Source organism: Rattus norvegicus, chromosome 7 (assembly GCF_036323735.1).
Source record: "Rattus norvegicus strain BN/NHsdMcwi chromosome 7, GRCr8, whole genome shotgun sequence".
NCBI classification, from domain to species: domain Eukaryota; kingdom Metazoa; phylum Chordata; class Mammalia; order Rodentia; family Muridae; genus Rattus; species Rattus norvegicus.
This window is the reverse complement of record NC_086025.1, coordinates 88,363,335-88,390,815: the sequence shown is the minus strand read 5'-3', so window position 1 is coordinate 88,390,815 and position 27,481 is coordinate 88,363,335. Positions and strand designations below refer to the sequence as shown.

The 27,481-nt window shown below is 43.8% G+C and overlaps 2 protein-coding genes and 1 long non-coding RNA gene across 9 annotated transcripts in view; 2 read left to right on the top strand and 1 right to left on the bottom strand.

The window, feature by feature from the left end:
• Dscc1 (DNA replication and sister chromatid cohesion 1) lies at window positions 1–18,467 on the top strand. Of its 5 annotated transcripts, none has more exons than XM_039078787.2 (9): window positions 1–3,302; window positions 5,769–5,937; window positions 8,176–8,310; window positions 8,877–8,967; window positions 10,018–10,156; window positions 11,262–11,314; window positions 11,985–12,139; window positions 14,458–14,548; window positions 18,292–18,338. In XM_039078787.2, exons 1-8 carry the CDS (start codon window positions 3,076–3,078, stop codon window positions 14,506–14,508), a joined length of 1,020 nt encoding a protein of 339 aa, XP_038934715.1. In that variant the 5' UTR covers window positions 1–3,075; the 3' UTR covers window positions 14,509–14,548; window positions 18,292–18,338. The 5 variants fall into 5 exon arrangements, with proteins under 5 accessions (XP_038934715.1, XP_038934714.1, XP_038934716.1 ...); XM_039078786.2 differs by lacking the exon at window positions 18,292–18,338 and adding an exon at window positions 16,094–16,155 and having other exon boundaries at window positions 14,400–14,548; NM_001305236.1 differs by having other exon boundaries at window positions 2,843–3,302; window positions 14,400–14,548; window positions 18,292–18,467.
• Window positions 11,531–21,425, bottom strand: LOC134479906 (uncharacterized). Its single transcript, XR_010053797.1, has 2 exons — window positions 21,163–21,425; window positions 11,531–12,207 (listed from the first exon to the last, which is right to left on the bottom strand). It is a non-coding gene; the product is annotated as an uncharacterized LOC134479906 (long non-coding RNA).
• The window catches only part of Taf2 (TATA-box binding protein associated factor 2), a 57,026-nt gene continuing 50,961 nt past the window's right edge, over window positions 21,417–27,481 (top strand). The window contains exons 1-3 of one of the 3 annotated variants that reach the window (XR_010052933.1): window positions 21,417–21,735; window positions 22,128–22,181; window positions 26,899–27,059. Coding sequence is in view for 2 of the 3 variants with exons in the window: in XM_063262942.1 (XP_063119012.1) it covers window positions 21,652–21,735; window positions 22,128–22,181; window positions 26,899–27,059 (299 nt within the window). In the remaining variant the exon portion in view is untranslated. Of the gene's footprint in view, window positions 21,736–22,126; window positions 22,182–26,898; window positions 27,060–27,481 lie in introns of all 3 variants that reach the window. The other 2 variants (XM_063262942.1, NM_133319.1) reach the window with 2 other exon arrangements.

The window sequence follows — 27,481 nt, the reverse complement described above, 5'->3', positions numbered from 1 at the left end:
TTTGATTATACTTAACCCTCCTCATTACCTTCTGCGGTGGTTTGAATGAGAAATGTTCTCCACCATCTTGGGCATTCGAACAGTTGATGGCACTGTTTGGGGAGGTTTAAGAGTTGCAGCTTTGCTGGAGGAACTATGTCATTGGGAGTAAGAAGCCTCGCTTACCTGCAGTTTGATCGCTCTGCTTTAAGACATGATCTCTTAGCTTCTTGATCCAGGTGCCTCGCCTCACTGCTATCCTTGCCGTCATAGACTATTAGCCTTCTGGAATCCTCAGGCCAAATAAACTCCTCTGTAAGCTGCTGTGGTCAACCGGTATCATCATTATTATGATGAATAAATATACTGTCTCTCCACCCTTACCCACTCTCACTGACCCCTTCCCCACAACTTCCTAACTAGCCTCTCTTCTATTTCATGCTCCTCTTACTCCTGTGACCCAGTGAGTTTCACTAGCATCTGTAGAAAGAATGTCTTATGTCTGCATGGATGTGGCAGGCTAAGCACCAGGATCCCTTTCTCTCCATTTCCTAACCGTGGGTGCAGTGTGGCCAGGCACTGCTTGCTCTGCCACCATGCCTTCTCCCAAGGAGACAGACTGCATCCCCTTGGAATTTCAAGCCAAAATAAACCCTTCCTGGAGTTGCTTTTGTCAGGGTATTTTTGTTGCAGCAATAAGACACTCAATTTGGTCTCATTAAATCGATTAGTAATGATAAGTAAGAATAAAACCTTAGCTGCCTCTTATTAAGCTTTCCTCACTTCAGAACAAGAGGTTGAAGCTAGGAAAAATAAGTAAATTGCTGAAGGTCACAAAGCTCTGAATACAGGAAGGTTCCCAAGCCTGATTTGTCGACTGGAAAATGCCCCTTTTCTCTCTATATATGTGTGGTGGTTTGAATAGGAATGGCCCCCATAGACTCCTGTTTGGATCCTTGGTCCATAGAGAGCTGCACTAGTAGGAGGTGTGGCCTACTTGAAGAAACTATGTCTGTCGCTGTGGCTTTGAGTTCTCATACACTCAAGCTACAGCCAGTGTAATACACAGCTCCTTCTGCTGCCTGTAGATCAAGATGTAGAACTCTTGGCTCTTCTAGCACCATGTCTCCCTGCACACTGCCAAACCTCCTGCCATGAAGATAATGAACTGAACCTCTGAAACTGTAAACTGTCCCCGATTAAGTGTTTTCCTTAATAAGAGTTGCCTTGGTCATGATGTCGTTTCATAGCAATAAAACCCCAACTAAGACACTACCCTACCGAATCCTTAACTTTTAAAATTTGATGATTGTGTGTGTGTGTGTGTGTGTGTGTGTGTGTGTGTGTGTGTGTGTGCGCGCGCGCGCGCGCGCACGTGTTATGGCACATGTGGTGGTCAGAGGACAACTTTCAGGAGCAGTTTTTCTCCTTCTACTGTAGGTTCTGGGGTTTGAACTCAGGTCATCAGGCTTGGCAGTGAGCTCCTTTAACTTCTGAGCCACCTTACCAGCTTGAATGTGTCCCTTTAAACACACTTTCAATGGCTGGCTGGTTATCTTCCAAATAATATCATTTTATTTAGTATTACTGTGTTTTAAGTGTATGTGAAGGTATGTGTGCATGTGTGCCATGGGGCATGTGTTCAGGTCAGAGGACAACTTTGGGAAGGTGGGTCTCTCCTTCAACTGTATCTTCTGGGGCATGAAGTCAGTTCATCCTGCTTGCATGGCAAACACTTTTAACCTTGAGCCATCTCAGTGATAACCAGTAATAAATTCTTGACACTTTCCATCATTTTTCTTATGGCATCTGATTTTTGTTGTGTTTTTGTGATGAGGTCATCTAGCCTTGGCTAGCTTGGAGCTCCCTATGTAGACCAGAATGGCCTAGAGATTCCCCAGCCTCTGTCTTATGAGTGCTGGGACTTAACTACCCTGCCTGGTGGTTCAGATGTTTTTGTCTGTTGTTTTTGAGTTTTGAAACAATGTTTCTCTGTGTAGCCTTGACTGTCCTGGAACTCATTCTACAGTCTAGGCTGATCTCGAACTCAAGAGAACCTCCCTTTGCCTCCTGAATGCTGGGATTAAAGGTATGATGCCAGCACTACCTGGCTCATGTCGGTTTTTAACCTGATGGACTGGGATCATCTTGGCCTCCCTTATTTACTTCCTTATATATTTATTTTACAGGAAGGGAGTGGGAAACCACCCTCTCTAAAAACAATTATTCCTCTTACTATTTCAACTTTCAGTTGAAACCAACAGCCAGTCCTCAGCAGTCTTACGGCATCCCTTAGAGAGCTCCCACATCAGTTTCAAGTGCATGGATGCGAGTCTATGAATGAGTTTTCATTTTAAAACAGTTTCAGGTCATTGTAAGCTTTGGCAAAGAAAACATCACACCGTGCGGTGCTGAGTTAGCCAGCCTCTCCCAGGAGTATGCCAGGCAGGCTGTTCCTGCGGATAGAAGTCTCAAGCGCCACTTAGCACAAATGAAGTATTTAACCAACGGGAGGCAAATTACCTCAAATTATCTAAGGTGGTCTCCAAGCCCAAACAAATGAGATGCTGCATCTGTTGCTGCCAGGATCTGGTTTCTGGTCCTGGACTATCTATCTGCACAATTGAGCCACCATAGACCAAGCTGGATTCAGACTTTGCCATCTCAAGGCTGTGCCACCATTGGGCAAGCATCCTGCTCGCTTCTGCATGACGGGATCACTGGGTTGTGGTAACGGCTTAATGAAATTCTGCGCACAAATATCTCATCACAGAACCCACAGCAGCAGGTGAGGAAAGGAGTTTTGGCGGGAAGGAAGGGGGCGGGCTCAGGGTGGAGGAAGGGGTGGGTGCAAGTTCCATGCTTGGTCCCGCAGGGACACAGAATTGCTAACACAACCTTTCTGGTCTCCTCCGGGAAACCGTGCTTTCCCCTAAGCAATCTAGGGCTTGCACATTATGAGCAAACTGCTTTGGGACACGGGAGTCTGGATGCTTTCCGACTTTCTCGGGACACGCCCTACTCCACTTCGCCCCGCCCCGGAAGTTGACTCCAGCGGGTTTTGGCGCGCTTTCCGAGTCCCGGGAGTTCGGGTCGATGACACGCCTTTCTCCGTGCTGCGGGATGCCCGGACCGACCGCTCCACGGAGGACCCGCGAGGAAGTGGACGCGACGCTGCAGGTCGCCAAGCTAAATGCCGCCGAGTTGCTGCCCACTGTGCACTGCCTGAGCTTCGGCTCCGGGACCAGCGGCGCGGCCACCGGCGACTTCTGCCTGCTGGAGCTGGAGCCAGCACTGTGCCAGCAGCTGGAGGCCGGGGACAGGTGAGCCGGGATGGTGGGGTCGGGGTGCACCGATTCCCAGGCTTCACAGAGGCCTCCCACTTGCTGCGTGTAGCCGGGGGAACTCCGGAGGAGGAACTGGTCCGGAGAGTTGCTTTGATTGGGCCCGTTCTGGCCGGTGGGCGGATCCTCAGCTGCTGTCATCTGTGCGGAGGGATCAATGCTTCTGCTAGACTGACTTGATAGCAGGACTGCACTGAACTTGGAGACGGATGCCAGCGGGAGAATGTCAAGAAGGAAGATCGGGGGGTTTTGAAGGGCTTAGTGGTGATGCCAAGGACTCTACCGAACACTCGGGCTATCTCTGAGTATAGTGGCAGTACCTATGTAGAGAGTACCTGGCTTGCACTTGGGTTTCTTTTACTTGAACAGTAAGTAGGACAAAAGAGGCAGAAGTTTAAAGCCTAACAGACTGCTGTTGCTTGTGACCCGGGGTTGTTTGGGGTCACTTACTGAGGATCTGGAGCTGTTTTTAATTCCGGGTCAACTACAAAGTTGCTGGCAAGACCTTGGATTTTAAAATCTAGGCCTCTGGCTGGGCTAGTCCTGGTTGAGTGGTAGAGTATTTCCGTTATAGGCTTCTAGAACTCAGCGTACCCCTCACTTTTAGTCTTTTCTTTTCTTTTCTTTTCTTTTCTTTTCTTTTCTTTTCTTTTCTTTACTTTACTTTACTTTACTTTCCTTTTCTGAGACAGGGTCTCATGTATCCTATGCTGGCCTTAACTAGCCTGGGATGACCTTGAACTCTTGGTCTTACCTTTCTACTAACAAAATATTTCCAAGTGGGAGTAATAGGATGTAGAAATGACTGTTAAAGAGTAGGTACTTGGACCCAATAAACATTATTGGCACTAAGAGTCTAAAAAAACCAAAACCAAACCAAAAACCCTTTTACTCTTTATACTAAAGTTACGTTTTAGTATAACTCGAGCCTTATATTTTAGATTATTTATTGTTATTTAGTTAAGGGAAGTGAACTGTACACAGTTTTAAAGTGCACCGTAAGCAGCGAAATCCCAGAGCCAACACCCTACCATCTTTGTCTTTGCTCCCTTCCCTCCTCACCTTCATCTTCCCTTCAGCTACGGCAAACTTTCCTTTGTAGACATAGTTCTCACGTAGTGCTGCAGTCTCTCCTTAGGTCCCAGCTTCTCTGCCATATAGCTGCCGACTAGGCCATGCTGTGTGCCTTTGATTATGCAGAATAAAGCATGGATGACTTGAGTGCTACCAGCTGTCTGCTCTGGGAACTTGTTAGAGATGCAGAGTCCTAGGTCTGATCCACACCCATCATATCGGAGCCTGCTTCCTTTCAGCACTCCCTACCACATCTCTACGTGAGAAGTGCAGTACCACATTAGCCTGCTTTAGAAGACTTCTTTCTTTTGCTTTTCGGTTTGTCTGGTGCTTTGGTTTTGTCATTGTTTTGGTTTTAGAAAGGATCCTAAGTAGATCAGGCTCACTTCAGACCCACCGTCTGCCATCTTACTTCGTAGCCTTGAAACTCCTGATCCTCCTGCCCCCACCTCCTAATTGCTAGGTCACAAGTGAGTATGACTGTTGGCCCGTCAGCCAACTGAATACCACAGCATCTTGATGAATTATCTTTTGATTTTTCTCAGCATGTTTTTGGTGATATTCGACCTTCAGGTCTCTTTGAATCTTTCTGGCCTGTATTAGTTATTTTTCTTTGCTTAAGTACCAGAAAGCTAGCTAGCTCTCACATATCCCAGGATATTTTTTAAGGAATTATGTATTTATTTTATGTATATAAGTACACTGTAGCTGTCTTCCTACACACCAGAAGACAGCATCAGATCTTATTACAGATGGTTGTGAGCCACCATGTGGTTGCTGGGAATTGAACTCAGGACCTCTGGAAGAACAGCCAGTGCTCTCTCCAGCCCCCATCCCTCTGGCCCCCATGTTCCAGTATTTTATGGACTCTATCATTGTACCATAGGGACCTGTATCATTTTCTTTGCAGTTTTTACATACCTTGACCAAGGCAGCTTATAGAGGGAAAAGTGTATTTGGGCTCAAGGTTCCAAGGAGGTAGGAATCCCTCATGGCAGCAACTGCATGCAGTGGGAGGAGGAAACTGAGATCGTGTCTTTAATGGCCATCACAAAGCTGAGCGAGTGACGTGGAAGTAGGCAAGGCTCTATGCTCTCAGAGCTCCCCGTTAGTGACACACTTCCTCCAGCAAGGCTCCACCTCCCAACTCCCCCTCAAATAGTGATGCCAACCGGGGACCAAGTGTTCAAGGGACGGAGCCTGTGTTTGGGGATGCCGGAGCCTGTGTTTGGGGATGGGGTTCTCCTTCCAAGCATCACACTCCCTGGCTTAATTTTAAATCTAGAAACCAGAGGTTTGGGAGTAATTTAAAGTGAGCTATCCAATGGAGTCTCATTAAGTCACGTCTCTCCCCCCTCCATTTACCCGTAGTTTTGTGATTCGAGGAGATAAGGATGAACAGGCTGTGTTGTGCAGTAAAGACAAAACCTACGACTTGAAGATCGCAGACACATCCAACATGCTGCTTTTCATCCCTGGTTGCAAAACTCCAGACCAGCTGAAGGGGGAGGAAACACAGAGTAACATCGTTCACACAGAGGTACCGCTTTGTCCTGTACCAGAGTCTGAGAGCTCAGTTTGTGTTCCAAGCTTGCCTTTGGCTGAAAACTTTGGGTATAAGGTGTGTGTTGTTGCAGGGGTTCTAAAACTGTCTTTACTAGAGTTTGAAATTCCTCAGTATTCGTTGGGTTAGGTTTGAATTTGTGAATTCTCTTTATATTTCCACACCCCACCCAGACACATCTGCTCTTTCTCTTAACATAGTAGGTTTTTATTAGATAACTCATTCTTTTTTAAAAAGTTATTTAATTTAATTTATTTATTTTGTAAAAATTGTGTGTGTTTGGGGTAGGGGCGGATGTCTTGCCTGCGTGTATGTCTGTGAACCATGTGCATGCGGTGCCCATGGTGACCAGAAGAGGGCGTCAGATCCACTTGGAACTGGAGTTACAAATAGTTATTTGCTGCTGCTGCTACTGCTGGTGGTGGTGTGTGTATGTGTCTGTGTCTGTGTGTCTATGTGTCTGTGTGTCTGTGTGTCTGTGTGTCTGTGTGTTGGGAATAGAACCTGGGTCCTCAGGAAGACCAACCAGTTCTTTAACCACTGAGTCATCTCTCTAACCTAAATGTCTCATTCTTAACGTTTTACTTATTTTTAGTAAATTATGCTGGAGATAGTGTCTTAGGGTTTTACTGCTGTGAATATGACCAAGGCAACTCTTGTAAGAACAACATTTAATTGGGGCTGGCTTACAGTCTCAGAGGTTCAGTCCATTATCATCCTGGCAGGAAGCATGACAGCATCCAGGCAGACGTGGTGCAGGAGGAGCTGAGAGTTCTACATCTTCATCTGAAGGCTGCTCAGAGAAGACTCGCTTCCAGGCAGCTAGGATGAGGGTTTTAAAGCCCATGCCCACAGTGACACACCCACTTCAACAAGGTCACACCTACTCCACCAAGGCCACACCTCCAAATAGTGCCACTCTCTGGGCCAAGTATATTCAAACCACCACAATACGTTTTGAAAACTGAATCCCTTGGACCCTAACTAGTATGTTTGTAATATTTATGAGGTAGGGAAATGAAGGAACTTGAGGTTGGAAGCGAATGTGGTATTTTGGCCTTGAGGTTAGGTTAGTTCATTAATATAGAGCTGATGGTGGTTATCAGACAATAGTCTCCAACCTGTCCTGGGTGTCAGTCACACACACCACAGTTGAAGCAAAACCCTAGTGATGACTCAGGCTAGCTGTTTCCTTAAAAACATTATTGGAGAGAAAGAAGGGAACGCGCTGGGAAGTTTTAGTGATTTATGTGGTGTTAGGGTAGAGGAACTCACAGTAAATTTCATGTATATCTGTGGTTGTGTGTGTGTGTGTGTGTGTGTGCATGGGTGCATGTGCGCACATGTGTGTGCACGCATGCGAGAAACACAGTGTGTGAAACAATGTAGCCCAGGCTAGTCTTGAACTTGCTATATATCTGAGGATGACCCTGAACTACTGATCCTCCTGTTACCAACTCCCAAGTGTTGGGATCTCAGGCTTATCCCCCATACCTGGTTTATACAGTAGTGCTCAAGGTCAAACCCATGGCTTTCTTGCACTCTGGGCAAGCACTCTACCACCGAGTTACTTTTCCAGGCTGTTCCTTTTTGAGGCTGTCTTTCACTGTAGCCCAGACTGATCTTGAGCTCCTCTTTGCTCCTCCTCCTAAGGCTAGGACCAGGCAAGTACCTTAGATTCCCCACTGTGGTTGGCTATCTTTGTCACTTGTTTTGTCTATTTGAGACAGGGTCTCACTATGTACCCCAGGCTGGCCTGGAACTCATGTATAGACCAGGCTGGCCTGGAATTCATAGAGAGCTTTGTCTCCTGAGAGCTGGGATTAAAAGCACGTGCTACCATGCCAAGCCCTGTTTTTTCTTTTTGGAGGTTTGAATTATTTTTATTTTATGTGTATGGGTGTTTGGTCTTCATGTATTCTATGTGCCACTGTGCACACCACCATGCTTGGCACTTCTGTCGTGGGATTGTCACCATCCCTGTCATTCTTCTTCTGCTAGTATTCTGGTTTCTAGAGTATTCCTGAGATGTGATGTTCAGGTATTGACTGTCATTTGCTGGCAGGGCTCCTCCTAATGGGCTCTCCAGAGTGGCTGAGATGCCCGGAAGGGTCCACGCTGCCTTTTGTGTGTTCTTGAACAAGGAAGGTTCTGTGGGGAATGTTTTATCTGTAGAAAGGCCACTGAAGGCTTATGCTACATTGTGATTTCCAGATCTTTGGTTTCTCTAATAATTATTGGGAATTAAGAAGATGCAGACCTAAGTTAAAAAAGTTAAAGAAACTTCTAATGGAAAATACCTACGAAGGCCCTGACAGTCAGAAAGAGGAGGATCCAAGCCGCTCAAAAGTAAGAGTTATATTTCCTGGTTTTACTTGAAATTTTAAAATGTAATTAATTTTTTAAAAAATTTTAAAATTTTGAAGGGAGGTGGGGAACAGGGGGAAGGTTAAGAATCTTGCTCTGTAGACTTGGCTGGCCGGGACTCGCAGCCATCCCCCTGCCTCTGCTTCTTCATGTGCTAGGATTGTAGGTATGTGCTCCCATACCTCGTTACCATGGATGGCTGTCTCACTTCTTTAAACCTTGTGCAATAAAAGTCTTGCCTAGGTAGAAAGTGGCATGCTGTGGAGGATGCTGCCATGTGAATGTGCTTGATTTCATGTGACCTCTGAAGGGAAGAGGAGCCCAGCCTGCTGGTACAGGCCTAATCCCAGTCCCATGATATGGCTTTGATTGGATTAGAATAGAAGAAAAGAAGCGGAGCAGGACGGGGCTAGTACTTGGATGGGAAACCACGTGGTACCACTGTGTGCCTCAGGCTCCTGTTACATCCTCTCCAAAACTCAACAAGAAGATTAAGAAAGCCGCTGTTGCCAAATCATGAAAGTGTGTGTCTGTTCTGTTTGTTTCAGTATACAACTGAAGATTTGCTTAATCAAATTCAGGCAAGTGAGGAAGAGATAATGGCCCAGCTACAAGTCTTAAATGCCTGTGAGATTGGAGGTAGTATAATGAGTACCATTCATGATGGTGGACCTGTATGGTATGCAAGAGAGATGCTTCGGGCCCCTTCCCCATGGTGCATGCTTGTTTAATTTCCTTTTATCTTCAAAGGTAATGATATTATGAGCTGGCATTACCCAGCTATTGTGAGATTCTTCTGCCTTGGCTCGCAGAATGCTGGGGTCATTGGTCCACACTATCACATCCAGTGGGGATGTCAGATTCCTTCTGAAATGGGGACAGGTGTCCTTTTTCAAATTAACTTTATGGTTAGCATACTAAGATACAGATCCCACTGTGACATTTTCATGCGTATGTGTCATTATGCCTTGCTCTTAGCCACTCTCCCACTGCCCCCTCCCATCACCTCCCCTGCAGAGGTTTCCTTCTGCCTAATGGACATATATATTCCCTTAACTTCTTTTCCTTCTCCCTTTCCATTAGACTTCTTCCTTATAATCCTGTTTCTGCTTTTATATCCTACATACAAATGTGTATCTACACACACACACACACACACACATACACACACACGTACTTTATGTCTAAATTCTATTTATTGGAGAAAACATGAGACTTGTCTTTTCTGTCTTGTTCATTTCTCTTAACATACCGTTCTCCACATCCATCCATTTTCCTTCAAATGCCTTCATTTCCTTCTTTGTTGCTGAAGAAAATCTCACTGTGTATATATGTAGTTTCTTTACGAATGGGGACGCCATCTTGATTGCCAGTGGTTATTTCTCTTGTCTACACCTTGACAGAATTGTCACTTCTGTAATGAACTGGACTTCTCTGTGCTGTGAGAACTCATTGTTTTCACATAGCTGTGGTCAGAGAGTGACCAACAGCATGACACCACACAGATTACCTCAGGCTGTCCCTCTTAGACAGTCTCTTCCCAGGTGACTCTAGGTTGTACCTAGTTGACAATTAACAGTCACCGCTGCAGTACCTTATGGGTAACAGGGTGTTACTGCTCTTTTTGTTGATTATCTAGTAACTTTACTTAAAATGCTCTTTGGTGAGTTTGGCATTTGGAATTTGTAGGTTACTGGAGGATTCTTGAATTTGATTATGAGATCAAACTTCTGAATCATGTAACTCAGCTTGTGGATTCTGAATCTTGGTCTTTTAATAAAGTCCCCTTGAATGTATGCCTGCAGGAACTTGGACCTTTAGAGCCAGAGTGAGTATTTTCTTTTTTTTAATTTAAAAAAAATTTTTTTTGTATTTATTTATTTTATGTATATAAGTACACTGCAGCTGTCTCCAGACACACCAGAAGAGGGCGCCAGATCTCATTATAGATGGTTGTGAGCCACCATGTGGTTGCTGGGATTTGAACTCAGGACCTCAGGAAGAGCAGTCAGTGCTCTTGACCGCTGAGCTGTCCTCCAGCCCGAGTATTTTCATTATTTGTCTCTGCAGATTTCTTTAAGACAATGAACATTTTTTTTTCAGACTAGACGTAAACTGAGGGTATGGCATTTACATTCTGATATGATAGAGAGTTTTTTTTGTTTTTGTTTTTGTTTTTTTTTGTTTGTTTGTTTGTTTTTGTTTTTTTCAGAGCTGAGGACTGAACCCAGGGTCTTGCGCTTGCTAGGCAAGCGCTCTACCACTGAGCTAAATCCCCAACCCCATGATAGAGAGTTTTTAAAGATGTTTATTTTTATTTTACGTGTATGAGTTTTCTTTGCCTGCATATATGCACGTGCACTGTATATTACGCTGCCTGCACGGGTCAGAAGAGGGCATCAGATCTCCTTGAACTGGAGTTAACTGGTGGTTCTGAGCCACCAGGTGGGTGCTGGGAACTGAACCTGGCTTCTGTGTAAAACAGCAAGTGCTCTTAGCTGCTGAGCTGCTCTGGAGCCTCGGGGGGAGAAATTGAAAATATACAACTAGAAAGGATTTGGGACTTTTGGCCACTGGGGTGAGTACATCTGCATCATCTTCTCTACTTTTTATTTCGGTCATTGAAAAAAATTAATGGTTGTAATTCATGCTAATTTTTGTAGAACAGGCCTTCGCATGTAGCAGTTCCCAGAATATTTAAGTAAGTTCTTTTTTTTTTTTTTCTGGAGCTGGGGACTGAACCCAGGGCCTTGTGCTTGCTAGGCAAGCACTCTACCACTGAACTAAATCCCCAACCCCTTAAGTAAGTTCTTAAGTCTTACTTGTCACCAAAGGAATTTAATATTTGAAATCCTTAATTGATATGTAAGTTTTTAGTATGACACATATCTTTTAAATGCTCATAAGTTCTCTTGTGTGCTTTAAATTTTCAGGGAAATGATTGAGCACTGTCTTAAATGCTATGGAAAGAAGTACGTGGACAAAGGTGAGGAGTGGACAGTGTCCTGGTGGGCACTCTAACTTGTGTGATGGACAAGTATGTTGGTGTTAATAAGAACTGTGGGACTGTGTGAGTTAAGCAGAGATCGTGATTCCTTCCACAGCATTTTGTTGAGTTAAAGGAAGTGCTGGTATTGTACTGGATGATAAGTGCCTTTGTTAGGGTTTTACTGCTGTGAACAGACACCATGACCAAGGCAACTCTCACAAGGACAACATTTAATTGGGGCTGGCTTACAGGTTCAGAGGTTCAGTCCATTATCATCAAGGTGGGAACATGGCAGCGTCTAGGCAGGAGGAGCTGAGAGTTCTACATCTTCATCTGGAAGCTGCTAGCAGAATACTGGCTCCCAGGCAGCTAGGATGAGGGTCTTAAAGCCCATACCCAGGGGGCGCACCTACTCCACCAAGAGCACACCTTCCTTCTAATAGTGCCGCTCTCTGAGCCGAGCATATACAAACCATAATAAGAAGCTAATACAGTGGCAGTGAGATGGCTGAGCCAAGCCTGCCCGGTGACCTGAGCTTTAGCCTTGCTACGAGGTGACTCCTGATCATTGTCATTTGAGGGCACACGCAAGCCCACACATGTACATACACTCAAACAGTACCTCAGTAAATGCCACGTAGCCGACGATGTCTGACCATTTCCTTAGGTGAAGTCTATTTTGAATTGAATGCTGACAAAGTATGTAGAGCGACCGCGGAGATGCTGCTGCAGAATGCCGTGAAGTTTAACCTCGCTGAGTTTCAGGAAGTGTGGCAGCAGAGTGTTCCCGAGGGGATGACAACTCGGCTGGATCAGCTCAAGGTGAGGTCGCTGGACGCTGCGCCTGGGATTCTTTGGATGATGTCTGACTAGGGGAGGTGATTCTTGTCCTGGAGTTGAATTGGGAGCTATTTTATTTTCCTAGATACCCATTAGGTGTACAGTCTTCATTTACTCCACCAGAGTCCTTTAACTCTCCCAGGATTTACAGAGAAATAATTTATTTAGAATACTACCACTTACATTTTTTTTTAAAGAAAAGTTGGAGTTTATTATGCATACACGTTCACTTCCTTCCTTCTTTCCTCCCTTTCTTTCTTTCTTTCTTTCTTTCTTTCTTTCTTTCTTTCTTTCTTTCTTTCTTTCTTTCTTTATAAGGCAGAATTGTGTATGTTCCAGGTTAGCCTTGAACTCTTTGTGTAACCAGAGACAGCCTTAAATGTCTGATCTCCCTAGCTCTACCGTGCATGCACGGGATCACAGGCATGTGAAACTCCTCCTGGTTTTAAGCAGTGCTGGGGATTGAGTGTAGGGCTGTGTGAAGGCCACATAAGCAGTCTCTCTGTCACAAGTTAGGGGCTTTTGAAGGAAAGGCATGCAAATAGACAAGCACAGGTGGGAAGGGAAGGAGGGAAAGGGAAAAATGAGAGCATGGAGCTAAAGAAATGGATTGTTGCTGGGGTGCCAATGTAGCATGTACTAGTACTTACCTAGTACCCACAAAGCCCAGAGTTCAATCCCAGCAACTGTAAAAAATTAAGCATGGTGATGTATGCCTATAACCCAGCATTTAGGGTAGAGGCCAGAGGATCAGAAGTTCAAAATCACCCTTGGCTACACAGTGAGTATTTGTCAGCCTAGAGAAAACCCTGTCTCAAAAACAAGGAAACAAACCCCAAAGAATGTTTTAGTCAGGGTTTCTATTCCTGCACAGAACACCATGACCAAGAAGCAAGGTGGGGAGGAAAGGGTTTATTCAGCTTACACTTCCACATTGCTATTCATCACCAAAGAAGTCAGGACTGGAACTCAAACTGGTCAGGAAGCAGGAGCTGATGCAGAGGCCATGGAGGGATGTTTCTTACTGGCTTGCTTCCCCTGGCTTGCTCAGTCTGCTTTCTTATAGAACCCAGGATCTCCAGCCCAGGGATGGCACCACCCACAATGGGCTGGGTCCTCCCACCTTGATCCCTAGTTGAGAAAATGCCTTACAGCTGGGTCTCATGGAGCCATTTCCTCAACTGAGGCTCCTTTCTCTGTGATAACTCCAGCTTGTGTCAAGTTGACACACAAAACCAGCCAGTGCACTGGTCAAAGAAACAGATAATAGGGAGGAGGAATGAACTGGCTCATAGGTAAAAATGCTTCCCATCAAACCTAACAACCCCAGTTTAATCTTTAAGAATTACATGATGGGGGGTTGGGGATTTAGCTCAGTGGTAGAGTGCTTGCCTAGTAAGCGCAAGGCCCTGGGTTCGATTCTCAGCTCCGGAAAAAAAAAAAAAAGAATTACATGATGGATTCTCTTCATTTGTCCTCTGATTTCTACACATGAGTTGCTGTGTGCACATGTTCCCTCTATCCTACACACACACACACACACACACACACACACACACACACACACACACAGTGTAAAAAAAAATGAACAAACAGAAATAGATATTGGGTGATGGGGAGGGAAATCTTGAGGCTTTAGCATATATTGCCACTTTTGACCACTTAGATATCAGGTTTGAATTCCAGAACCTCAGTTACCTAGGCTTCCTGCCTCTCCAAGGCAGTGGGGATGTGTGGGTCTGGGGCTCAGAAGAGATCTGAGTAAAAGATGCAAATGTTTCAGTCATGAGCAAGGGCATCAGAGGCTGTGGGGAAGGATGAGGTGACCCAGCACAGGTGGAGAAACAGGTAAGAGGATTGGGTAGAGGTCTGGGAAATGACATATTAAATAAGACAGAAAAGAAGACTGTGATGTCAGAGGTGAAGGGAGAAGAAAAGAGGAAAGAGATGGGCATTAGCAAGAGCTGGGAAGGTGACTCCAAGAAGCCCAGGAAAGGAATGGCTACATTTGACAGTGACTGACCACTGGTGACACTAAAGCTGTCTTGGCAAAGACATCACAGATTAGAGGACTCTTTATGAAACACGCTTCATGTAAATCTCTGGATAGACTTCCTGTAAAGTCTCTGTAGATGGTATTTTAAATGCCAGGGTTAAATGTAATGGAAAAGAAGTATTCAAATATGAGACCATTACTTTAATGGCCTTTTTTCCCTTTGCTCAAACTTCTTGTCTCTGGTAGGGTTTAGCACTGGTGGATAGAAGCTCAAGACCAGAAATCATATTTTTGTTCAAAGTAGATGCTTTGCCCGAGGGAACACAGGATCGTTTTAACAGTCTATTCTCTCTAAGAGAAAAGTGGACGGAAGAAGACATTGCTCCATATATCCAGTAAGTAATTCATCCAGAATGGGTTGTGACAGTAGTTCTTTAAAATACCGCATAGGGTTTTAGATTTATGACCCAAACACGTCACGGTTGTGTATTCTCTGAAGATGCAGTGTGCCTGGAAAATTTCTTAGGTGGTCTCCTCTCTCATAGTTTGACATCTCATTCTGAAGGTGGAGTATGCGGTCTTTTCCACTTAACATTCCTGCCACTATCATCTCTCTGCTCTCCTCTCTGCAAAATCACAGTTCTTTGGGGGAGAGAAGATATACTCACGTCTTACGGGTAAATGCCTCTTACTGATTGCCAACTCCCATCTTGCTTGCTGCCTCAGCTGTTACTTTTATCATTGTTATTTTCTTCTTTTTTGGTTAGATTTATTTATTTAATCTGGGAGTGTGTGTGTGTGTGTGTGTGTGTGTGTGTGTGAAGACAGATGCATATGAGGAGGTCAGAGGACAACCTTGGGTATTCCCCCTTCCCTTTTTACTTTATTTGAGACAGGTTCTCCTGTTGTTCTTTTTCATTTGTTTGTTCTGTTTTGTCTTTTGTTCTCTTGTTTCCGTCTTCTGTCTCCATCACGGAGTGCTGAGATACAGACCTATGCTATTGCATCCAGCTTTATGTAGCTTCTAGAGATTAGAGCTCAGGTCCTCACATGTGCATAGCAAGTGCCTCACCTACTGGGCCATCTGATCCTTAGCCTTGCTTTGGTTTTGTGAAGCTCAGTCCCAGATAGCTCAGGCTGGCCTTCAGCTCACTCTGTAGCCGAGGATGACCTTGAGCCCCTGTCCCTCCTACCCACGCTGGGGTTGCAGTTATGAGTCACCATGCCCATCAACTGTCTTAACTTAGTATAAATTTTATTATTTTACTTTAGTTTTGAGACAGGGTCTCATCTGATAGCCCAGGTTAGCCTCAAACACATTATGTAGGCTAGGGCTGGTCTGCAATTCATGATCTTTCTGCCTCACTTTCTCAAATGCTGGGATTATAGGAATCTACTACTACACCTGACTCTTGAATTATTCTTTAATATCATGGTAGAGGCCAGATTCCAAAAGAGCAAGTTAGCCTTGATGTCTCAAGTCTGCCAACCCTTGAAATCCATTAACACCGCCATCACCGTTGGGGCATACCTTGTGGGCCGTCCCTCTTCCCTAGGTTTGCGTTCTGGGTTCTGTCTGGCTCCTGCTCGCACATGTTCATCCTCACTTCTCTCTCCCTCTCAATGAAACCCAACGTTCTGCTGGTTCTATGACCGACATCAGTAGCCTAAGTTTCTGGAGCAAAGTCTCCAAGGGGATCACCAGAATTGTACAGAATTTAGCCCAGGCCTGGCCTGTCACTCTATCTCAGGAAACCCTTCTACCCTTATGGCGTCATCAAACCTTTAATCTTCACACGTCACTGCCACCTCATTTTGTCTTCAAGCCCAGCTTATGATCTCATTCCTCGAGGAAATGGGAACAACTAAACCAGAACCACCTTTTCCCCCCTGGCCAAGCCTTCAACCCCCTCACGTCTGCACCTTTTCCTTTCCTTTAGGTTCCTCCTCTTTTTGTCCTCGGGTGTATTTGTGTGTATCTGTGAGTGAGTATGGGTACCTGGGTGGGGGAGGGGGGAGGATGCCCATGCACATGAAGGCCAGAAGAATCAGATGTCTTTTCCGTCCCTCTGCCTGTTTCTCTGAGGCTGTGCCTTTTCACAAACCTAGGACTTGTCTTGGCTAGGCTTGAAGCTAGCAGGTGTTATGTGGTTTGTGACCCTTGGGAAAAGACATAGACTCAATCCAATTATAATTAAAAGATTTATTGATTAGCTGCTTGGAGGACAAACAATCTCTGAGCCAAATTTGAGATTGCTATGTAGGAGGGCAAGGCCTTTTAAAGGAGAAAACCACATGAAATCTTCAAAATCTATGCAAGCAAGTAAAAAACCTGTTCTGCCAGGTTAAGTGATTACGGCAACTCAAAACAATCTTTGAATGTCTGTGTTAGCAAGTTATAGAAGCAAAAAAGTAGTTAGTCATCTAACAAGTAGTCATGGCTGTATGTTTTGGGGTGGGAGTCACTGAGCCAGGGTTACTGGGAACTTATCTTCCAGCTGGGCCCGGATCAGAGATGAACAGTTGGTGCCTACCAAGATGGGCACATAGCATAACCTGTGGCTTCTTTAGCCATAACACATGGCCAGCCATCTTCCTGTATCTGCCTCTCTTGGAGCTGAGCTGTTTGCAGAACAATCTGTTTGATACCATGAGTTCTGGGATCTAAATTCCAGTCCTCATGATTGTGGAACAAGTGCTCCTAACTACTGAGCCTTCTCCATTGTCCATTGTCCCTCCTCTCCAGCCCAGTCCTCCCTTTGCACTGGATCCATCTCCTCTGGCCTTTTCTAAGACTTGGCCAAGTTATCTCTTTTCTCCCATTCTGGGTTATCCCCTCGATACATTCTATAGTGTCACCACCCAGCCTGCAAAGCAACCTCATGCTCTTTTTCTTTCCATCGCAAGAAAATTCGTGATTGAACTAGGCAAGTTCTCCACCACTGAACTCTGTCTTCAGCCTTACTTGTTTGCTTGTGTATTTGTGGGAGAGGGAGAAGAGTATGCCACGGCTCGTATGTGGAAGCAGATGAGAATGTTTAATAGTTGGGTCTTTCTCTTTACGATGCTCAGCCCCAGGGTCTGAACTCAGGCTATCAGCTTGGTGGCAAATGACTTCATCTGCTGAGCCATCCCACCACAACCTTTTAAATCAATCAATCAGCCAACCGACCAATTTCTCTGTCTTCCTTCCTCCCTTCCATTCTTTCTTTGTTCCTTTCTTCCCTCCCTCTCTCTCCCTTCCCCTCTCCCTCTTGAGACAGGCTCTTACTAGGTTGCTTGGGGAGGCATGGAGCTCACTCAATTCCTTCTGCCTCAGACTCCCAGCATGCTAACTTTACAGACTTACAAACCACCAGACTTACGTAGCCACCAGGCCAGCTACGTCCTCTCTTTTGTTCATGGGTTTCTCGGTACCTTCATCCAGGCCTGAATAAATGAACTGATGTCCTTATTCTAGTTTCAAGGTAGATGCTTTCTATGACCTACCAATTGTTAAACCTTAAAAAGTAACGGCATGATGAGTCCTCTACGATCTCACCGCCCAGCTTCCATAGTCAGCTCACTGCCTTCATTGTTTAAAGCTCAGGGCAGATGCTTTGACTACTTTCTAAATGCTGCCGCTAGCTTCCCCTTTACACTTCAATCACAAGCCCTTCTGTGTACGTCATGGCCCCCTTTGCTCTGTCTCTTTGCTCTGTCTCTCTTGTGTCATCTGCTGCCTTCTCAATAGAAGAAGACTGCTTCCGGCAGTCTTCTTTTTGAGGCGCATAAAAAGTCCAAGAAGAGCAGACAAGCTCATACTTGGCAAGCCTAGGATGCAGGTTCTTGACTGTGGGCTCCTCCATACCACATTCTTCTATTTGTCACGTAAAGATATACTGGAAAGTATATGGGACTTAGAAGTCATACAGGCAGGTGGACAGACACGTTTGACCCTCATTTACTACCCGATCTTGTTGCCTCATGTCAAGTGAAGTGACGCGTGTAATCTGCCCACCTCAGTTAAGATTCAGAAGCAGTTGCCACTGTCCTCACACATTGTAAAGATGGCTTAGCGGGTAGTAGTGAAGTGAGCCGCACTGTATCATGTTACATTCCTGCAAATGTTCATGCTATTCATTTATTTTTATTCCAGAGATTTGTGTGGAGAGAAGCAAACTATAGGTGCGTTGCTTACTAAATATTCTCGGTCTTCAATGCAAAACGGCGTGAAAGTTTATAATTCAAGGAGACTCATTTCTTAAAAGGACATACTGAATTGCTTTATAAAGTTGCTGGGTACAATAAAAACAATTCTTTTGGCTATTTTTATCCCTGACTTCTTTAAAGTTTTAGTTTTCCTTATGATTATTATATATATACATGGTGTTTGTGTTCATGGCTACATGTGCCACAGCAGGCATGTACACATCTAAGGACTTCCTGTAGAGCCATTTTTCAACTTCTGCCTTTCAAGTTCAGGGATCAAACTTAGATTACCAGGTTTACCAGCAAGCCTCATTACCTGCTCAACCATCTTTCTATCCTTATTGGTTTTTAAAACCAATTCTTTGAATACATTTTCTCCTCTTCAGCTTCTTGTAACTGCCACCCCCACCCCCTTTTTTTAATTTTTTCAGTTTAATAGGATATTTCCATATCCTTCATGTTACATTTGTAAAATGTTCACTATATACAAGGATGAAAAGAAAAATCCAGTTAGTGGCAGCGGTGGTGGTGCACACCTTTAATCCCATCACTTAGAAGGCAGAGGCAGATGAATCTCTAAGTTTAAGGTCTGTCTGGTTCACAGATCAAGTTCCAGGACAGCCAGGATTACACAGAGAAACCCCGTCTTGTAAAAAAAAAAAACAAAAAAACAAAAAAAAGCAAAAAACCCCAAAAAACTGTATTTATTATATCTTGAAGTCTGTAAGAATTCTATATATAGAAAGTTCTGTTTTTTATATATAAAATTCCGTATCTTTATGATTTGGTACCCTAGTTATTAATACATTTTAAAAGTTTCTTGAAGAACTATTAGTAATAGTCTCATTCAGAGCTTAATTTTGTTAAAAAGCAGTATATATATATATATATATATATATATATATATCACACACACACACACGATTTATTAGAGTGGCTTACAGGCTGTGGTCCACTTACTCCAACAATGGCTATCTACCAATGGAAAGTCCAGGAATTCAGTAGTTGTTCAGTCTATGAGGCTGTATGTCTGAGGTGGTCTTCAGTGTCCACCAGAATCCCAAAGAAGTAGGCTCTAATGCCAGCGAAGAAATAAACTTGCCAGCAAGATCGAAAACAAACAAGTAAAGAGCAAAAGCTTCCCACTTCAAACATTTAATTAAGAAAAATCTCTCCTAGGTATACTGAGCGGCTTAGATTTTAGTTAATTCCAGATGTAATCGAGGTGACAACCAAGAATAGCCATCACCAGTTGGAATCTGTATCAGTTGTTTACATTGCTGAAATGGGCTTAACACTGGCCTCTGTTTACTTGACTATGCACTAGTGATAAAGTGGACTTAATCCTGCATGCTGTGCAAAGAATACTAGCAGTATTCCCCTGCTTGTGTAGAACTCACTAGAGAACTATCCATCATTTCTAGTTTTGGCAAGTCTGCCTTGTTCACTGGTTGCTCCCACTCCTTAACGAGGTGCTATGCTCTGCAAAGTCCTGGCACTTTCTGTCTTGTCTGCCCCAGCTATGACTTTCCCCAGTCCATACATAGAAGAAATCAGTGATGGCTCACCAGACCCAACCAGTGAAGACCTACCAGATTCAACTATTGACCTACGAAGCTCAACCAGTGGCCAATGGGAATCAATTGAGTCATGCTAACCGTTGGCTTAGAGCAGTGGTTCTCACCCTAATGTTGCAACCCATTAATACAGTTCCTCATGTTGTGGTGACCCCAATCATAAATTTTTTTTCAGTGCTACTTCATAACTAATTTTGCTACTGTTATGAATTGCAATGTAAATATCTGATGTGCACATCTGTACATCTTACATGACCCTGTGAAAGGGTCCTTTGATACCTCCCCAAACCCCAAGGTCAGGATCCACAAACTGAGAGCCATTGGCCTGGGGATTGACACCAACAGCGATTCAACCAGACCACAGACTTGTCAATCACACATATATGTATCTCAAAAACACAGACTTCTATGTCCTGTACTGATGCTGACACAGTTGCATCCACTTTTCGAGAAGAAGCCGGTGAGACCACAGATGGTTATATTACTTTCCAGCTTCCTGAGCAAAGGTACAGACAGGTACCTTCCTGGAAAAAAATCAAGTTTACCTCAGTGTATCAAAGTGTACACCAACTGATTATCACTGCACTCTTCTGCGTTTCTGAGAAGACTCCAACTTGGAACAAGCCTATTGCTACCCTTGTGGGTATTATATAATTGTAGAAAATGTGTAAGTCTGGGTTTGCTCCCAGCAAAGGAGACTGAATGAGGAAGTGATTTTGCACAAAGATAGCTGTGTAAGCCAGTTATGAGCTCTGCCTTTACTTTATGTGGGTTTAATAAATGCTCATTGGGAAAAATAATTTCTAGTTTTGGAATGTTTAGTAAAGTTATGACTTTATTTTCCTAACTGGTTTTGCTTAGACCAAAGTTCAAATTAATTTAAAATCAGCTAATGACCTTGTCAGGAGTAAAGGTGGAAAAAACGTTAATGGACAATCCTCAATTAACAGAATTAACGGATATTTGTTTGTGTCTTTGACCCTCCAGAACAGGAAATGCACATAGAAAAGTTTCAAAGTGCTTTTTAATAAAGTTTTCTGTGTTTATGGGTATGATTTGATTTTTTTTTATCTGTTAATTCATAAGATAAATACTGAGGCCTTGGGACTTCGAGGTTTGAGAGTTCCCTGCGGTTTAATTACACATTTTCAGTTTAAATCACAGAGTCCGAATGGGTGAGTTTGTTCTTGACACAGCAAACATCTTGGTTTCGGGACTATTACTAGCCCCTCACCGCTTACCTCGGTTACACCTGGCTTCTTGTCTTCCACATTTACACAAGCACGATTTCCCCAACACTTAACGTCTCTTCCTTCCTTCCTGATCTTTCCTTCTCACCCTTTCCTCTGCTCTCCTAAATTTTAGAAATATTTTAGAGACAAACGAGAAAAATAGGAACCAAACGAAAAACCCTTACTTGATCGCGCAAACCCCACCCCCTGGCGCCCGGAGAAGACTTCCGGTTCTACCTCCGCGGTGGCTCCACTTCCTCTGACGTCACCGGTCAGAGGTGACGAGCAAGATGTCGGCAGGCGGCGTCTGTGGCTTTGAGCTCCTGTAAAGCGGCTCATCTGTGTGACAGGGTTAGGGCGTAGGAGACTGAGAGTGGCCAGGGGAGGGGACACGAGGCGGAGGAAGGGTGGCTGGGCCCTCAGAGTGCACAGGCCGCTACCGGGAATGCGCTGCAGCCTCCGGAGCAGCCTGAAAGGCGAGCCCCGCAGGAGCTCTTCATGCCGCCCACCGGCTTAGAGTCCTCCAGGATGAACAGGAAGAAAGGAGACAAGGGCTTCGAAAGCCCACGGCCGTACAAATTATAAGTACCTTTTCCCCTACTTCGTTTCTCGCCCTTCTTTGATTTTTGTTTTCATTGATTCTGTGAGTGACTTGAGTCTGGGAAACTAGTGGGACCATTCCAGGGGACATGCTGTTTGTCGGGTGAAAATGTCTTGAATAACAGTATTGTTCCGTTTATTTTCCCCTCCTCTCCACGGACTCATAAACCTTAAAGTACTGCTATATTTTTGTCAAGACAAAACTTTTCATGTCTGTTGCTAGATTTAAAATAAGCAGATTACTCATTTTGTAGAATTCGAAGACAAAACTTGCTGTGTGGTTTCTGAGCCGCTCAGAAAATAGCCTCTATTTGTGCTTGGATAGAGTTATGCTTTCATAAAGTAATATAGTTTCTTTCTTTTTTATATATACAACCCATCAGGTCGTCTGCATCAACAACATAAACTTCCAGAGAAAGTCTGTTGTGGTAAGATCATTCCCGGTCATCATAAACAGTTTAAGTCATTCTTTCACAGTTCTTGGGGATTCTGTAGTCTTCTACATTATATATGGTGCCTCAGAATAAGAAATTAGAATTCAAGTGTGTTTGATTATCATATCCTTTTGCTATGCATGCTGTCTCTTTTCTCCCCTCCTTCTCCCCTTTCCTGATTAAAATGTTCACTATGTTAAGTGTGTTGTGGAATAGGAAGTCTTTATTTTTTTTTTTTTTTTTTTCCGGAGCTGGGGACCGAACCAAGGGCCTTGCGCTTCCTAGGTAAGCGCTCTACCACTGAGCTAAATCCCCAGCCCCAGGAAGTCTTTATAACCAAGCACTTTTCATGTTGTGCACTAGACAAGAGTAAGACTGTAGTTCTAGCAGTCTTAGATTCAGCTGCTCATTTTTGGAATTTTCTTTTGTAATGTTTGCCACACATTGCTATTTACCTTGAGTTTGGCGATAGACCGTGTTAGGTGGATTACATAGGTAATGTGAAGGAATTAGGGAGTATTTTTTACTTAAGCTTTTACTCCACCAGTATAGGAAACTTGTGCTGTAGCTCTCAGTGAAGCTTAGCATTACTAAGAGTAGAGTCAACATGATTGATGGAATTAGAGTGAATGTTGGTTGAATCGCTCTTGTCTGTAAGACATTCCTTAAGGTGTGTGTATATTAATTCATCGACTTTTCACTGTAGTCTCTTGGGGGAGATAAGATTTCAGTCCCAGTTTTATAAATGAGTGTACAGGGTGAATAAAAGTATTGACAGAACAAAGCTACTGCCTCCGTGTAGTCCAGCAGAAGAACCTCTGGTAGGCATTGTTCACAGTGTTGTGCAATTATTTTCTGTAATCCACAGAGATATATGGTTGGTTGCTTGGATTTACTGTCTTGGACTTCAACACTCACTGTGTAGCTCTAGCTGTCCTGGAACTCACGATGTAGATCAGACTGACCTTGAACTCACAGAGATCTGTATGCCTGTATGCCTCAGCCTCTGAGCTCCAGAATTAAAGGCGTGTGCCACCACTCCCACCACCAAGTTCATTTGGTTATACTTGGGTGTTTTTTTCACTCAATCTAAGCTCATTTATGTAGGGTGGTCATTGGGTGATTGACAGAGTAGTCTGAGACAAGTTGGGGCCTGGCATGGTATCATTCAGCTTTAATCCCAGCTCAGAGGCAGAGGCAGACATCTGTGTTTAAGGCCAACTGGATCTCCATGGAGACTTCCAGCCTAGCTGAGACTCTGTGGGGGGAGGGAGGAGAGGAGGAAGGGAGGAATCTATGAATTTTGGACTTCTGTTACACTACCTTGTGGTTTACAACCTTTCTCTTTCCAGCGAGGATTTTGTTACATGGGCAAGGGTATCTTCAAACTTGTAGCCATCCTCCTGCCTTCACTTCTCAAGTCCAAATGTTACAAGCATGTATCACCACCAGTTTGATTTGCACTTTTCTTTTATTGGATTTTTTTTTATTTACATTTCAAATGTTATCTGCTTTCCCGGTTTCCCATCAAGAAACCCCCTATCCCATCCCCCCCCCCTGCTTCTATGAGGGTGCTCCCCCACCCACTCACCCACCTACCCACTCACCCACTCTTCCCTCCCTCCCCTCTCCCGCCCTGGCATTCCCCTACACTGGGGCATTGAACCCTGACAGGACCAAGGGCATCTCCTCCCACTGATGGCACCACAAAGGCCGTCCTCTACTACAAATTCAGCTGGAGCCATAGGTCCAACCCTGGGTACTCTTGGGATGGCGGTTTTGTCCCTGGGAGCTCTGGGGGTCTGGTAGGTTAGTATTAGTGTTCTTTTTTTTTTTTTCTTTTCTTTTCTTTTCTTTTTTTTCGGAGCTGGGGACCAAACCCAGGGCCTTGCGCTTGCTAGGCAAGCGCTCTACCACTGAGCTAAATCTCCAACCCCAGTATTATTGTTCTTATGGGGTTGCAAACTCCTTCTGCTACTTCAGTCCTTTCTCTAACTCCTCCACTGGGGACCCCGTTCTCAATCCAATGGTTGGCTGGGAGCATCTGCCTATGTATTTGTCATGCTCTGGCAGAGCCTCTCAGGAGACATCCATATCAGGCTCCTGTCAGCAAGCACTTCTTGGCATCAGCATAGTGTCTGGGTTTGGTGGCTGTATATGGGATGGATGCCCTGGTAGGGCAGTCTCTGGATGGCCTTTCCTTCAGTCTCTGTTCCACACTTTGTTTCCATATTTCCTCCTGTGAGTATTTTTGTTCCCCCTTCAAAGAAGTAGTACTCCATTGAAGGACAACTGGGTTCTTTCCAACTTCTGGCTATTATAAATAAGGCTGCTATGAACAGTGCAGCATGTCTTTGTTATATGTTGGGGCATCTTTTGGGTATATGCCCAGGAGTGGTATAGCTGGGTCAGGTAGTTCAATGTCCAATTTTCTGAGGGACCTCCAGACTGATTTCCAGAGTGGTTGTACCAGCTTGCAATCCCACCAACAATGGAGGAGTGTTCCTCTTTCTCCACATCTCCCCCATCTGCTGTCACCTGAGTTTTTGATCTTAGCCATTCTGACTGGTGTGAGGTGGAATCTCAGGATTGTTTTGATTTGCATTTCCCTGATGACTAATGATGTTGAACATTTCTTTAGGTACTTCTCAGCCATTCGATATTCCTCAGCTGAGAATTCTTTGTTTAGCGCTGTACCCCATTTTTTAATAGGGTTATTTGGCTAACTGGAGTCTTAACTTCTTGAGTTCTTTGTATATATTGGATATTAGCCCTCTATCAGATGTAGGATTGGTAAAGATATTTTCCCAATCTGTTGGTTGCCGTTTTGTCCTAATGATAGTGTCCTTTGCCTTACAGAAGCTTTGCAGTTTTATGAGGTCCCATTTGTCGATTCTTGATCTTAGAGCATAAGCCATTGGAGTTCTGTTCAGGAAATTTTCCCCAATGCCCACATGTCTTCCCTACTTTCTCTATTAGTTTCAATGGTTTTTATCTGGTTTTCTTTGGAGGTCCTTGATTCACTTAGACTTGAGCTTTGTACAAGGAGATAAGAATGGATCCATTTGCATTCTTCTCCATGCTGACCTCCAGTTCAACCAGCACCATTTGTTGAAAATGCTGTCATTTTTTTCATTGGATGGTTTTAGCTCCTTTGTCAAAGATCAAGTGACCATAGGTATGTGGATTCATTTCTGGCTCTTTAGTTCTACTCCATTGATCTACCTCCCTCTCTTTGTACCACTACCATGCTATTGCTCTGTAATACAGCTGCAGGTTAGGGATGGTGATTACCCCCCAGAAGTTCTTTTATTGTTGAGAATAGTTTTCGATATCCTGGGTTTTTTTGTTATTCCAAATGAATTTGCAAATTGCTCTTTCTAACTCTTTAATTTGCACTTTTAAATACAAAGCTTTTCTTCGAAGTATTTTGGCCTTTGCTGTTTCTGATCTAAATAAGCTGTTGATCCATGCTAATGATTTCAATTAAGACTATGTGTTTCTCATGAACTGAGCCTCTGAACCTGTAAGCCAGTCCCAATTAAATGTTGTCCTTTATTAAAAAAAAAAAAAAAAAAAAGACTATGTGTTTCTCGTTTTGGAATTGGGAGCATCGTGGCTGTAGAGTTGCATGTTTTTGAGTGGTTGTTGTAAGGGTTATATAGAAAATATTCATGGACATTGTATAAAGCCCTTGTTGCCAGATAGGTCTAGATCTAGCTAGCATTCTGTTAACTTTATTAATTTATGTAAAAGAGCTAACCTTGAAATAATTTCTAATAGTACTTGCGTCTTTTAGGGATTTTGGGTAAAATGTTTCAAGTAGCACTTTTTTTTCCTCAGAGCTGGTGTCAGGATTAGAGGGCGTCTAAGGAGGTGGAACAGTACCTGACCTGTAACAGTAGCTGCTGTATCTAGTCCTCTACGCTGATTGTTTGACTCCAGTTGGAGCTCTGAAATCCTCATACCACCACATAACATCTGAAACATTTATGCCCTCCCGGGGTTCATGTGTCAGAATAACAGTTTTCAGTCAAGCTTATGGAAATCCCTGGGCTTGCATTCCATATGTCACCCGTCTTTCCTATTCGAGTTAACGAAGGATGTTGGAGAAAGTATTTAGCTGCCAGTTGTAGCAGATGGTTTCTTTAGGTGGACGACACACCCCTCAGGTAGCATGGTAGAAGTGTATATGACATAGGGCTGCTCGGCAGGAAATCGTTCAGTGTTTGGAGCACTGCTGTCCTACCTTTGTCTCTGGTAGCACTTGCCACCGTTCCCTCGTTTATCTTCCATGAGGAGACTCACACTTGGTAGCTTCACCGTGGGTTTTTAAAGCCCAAGTTCTTTGTACCATCAGATACTTTGACGTCAACCTCCTGATTGTCTTTCTCCTCTATCAGTGTCTGGTCCTCTAGCCTATTTTGGTTTCGGTCTACCTAGAAATTCTTGTATTTGAGACTAGTAAATGTTTTCGCCTTTCCAGTCAGCAGTTCCTTACTTCACCACAAATTGCACAGATAAAGGATGTAAAGACTAGATAAATTGTACTCGGTCGGTCACTGGTACAATTAATGTTTAAAATTAAGATTCTTGGAGAATACTCAATGTGTACTTAGCTCTTTGGGATTTTATTTCTGGAGATAGCCTATATTAGTAGTACTTGAAGAAATACTCTAGCATTTATAATAGTAGTTCTTTATTTTTACAGGGGTTTGTGGAGCTGACTATATTTCCTACGGTTGCAAACTTGAATAGAATCAAGCTGAACAGTAAACAGTGTAGAATATACCGAGTCAGGATCAATGACTTGGAGGCTGCTTTTATTTATAATGATCCAACCTTAGAAGTTTGTCACAGCGAATCAAAACAGTAAGTTGGACACATTAAGAAGCTGGTGTTTCTAAGTCATTCTGTCATTGTTTTTGGAGATTGGGTTAATGTTTTTCAATAAACGTTTCCATTCCTATTATAATAGGGTTATATGTTGCATAATTTCTGTTGCTTTTGCTGTCCTGCAAATTTTGCTCAAGGGTTTCCCCACCTTTGTCCACCGTAGTGAGTTATTAAATTTCCCTGCTTCATACTACAGCTTTAAAGAAGTATTAGCTGGGAATTTTCAGTACATTTATTTTTGTTCAGTGATCTTAACCATGTTTCTCCTTTAATGTTTTCATACATGTTTACTTCATAAATACCTAGAAATTGTTTGAATTGGATGGTCATCTTCAGACCAGAGACACTGTAAAATACTCTATTAAATGGTTTCACTGTTTTAAAGTATTGTATGAAAT

Excerpts from the sequence above, each read along its gene's own strand:
- Dscc1 (NM_001305236.1), top strand. The coding sequence starts at position 3,103 with ATGCCCGGACCGACCGCTCCACGGAGGACCCGCGAGGAAGTGGACGCG. Across the intron at positions 3,303-5,768 it reads CAGCTGGAGGCCGGGGACAG|TTTTGTGATTCGAGGAGATA; the intron begins GTGAGCCGGGAT and ends ATTTACCCGTAG. Across the intron at positions 12,140-14,399 it reads CTCGGCTGGATCAGCTCAAG|GGTTTAGCACTGGTGGATAG; the intron begins GTGAGGTCGCTG and ends TGTCTCTGGTAG.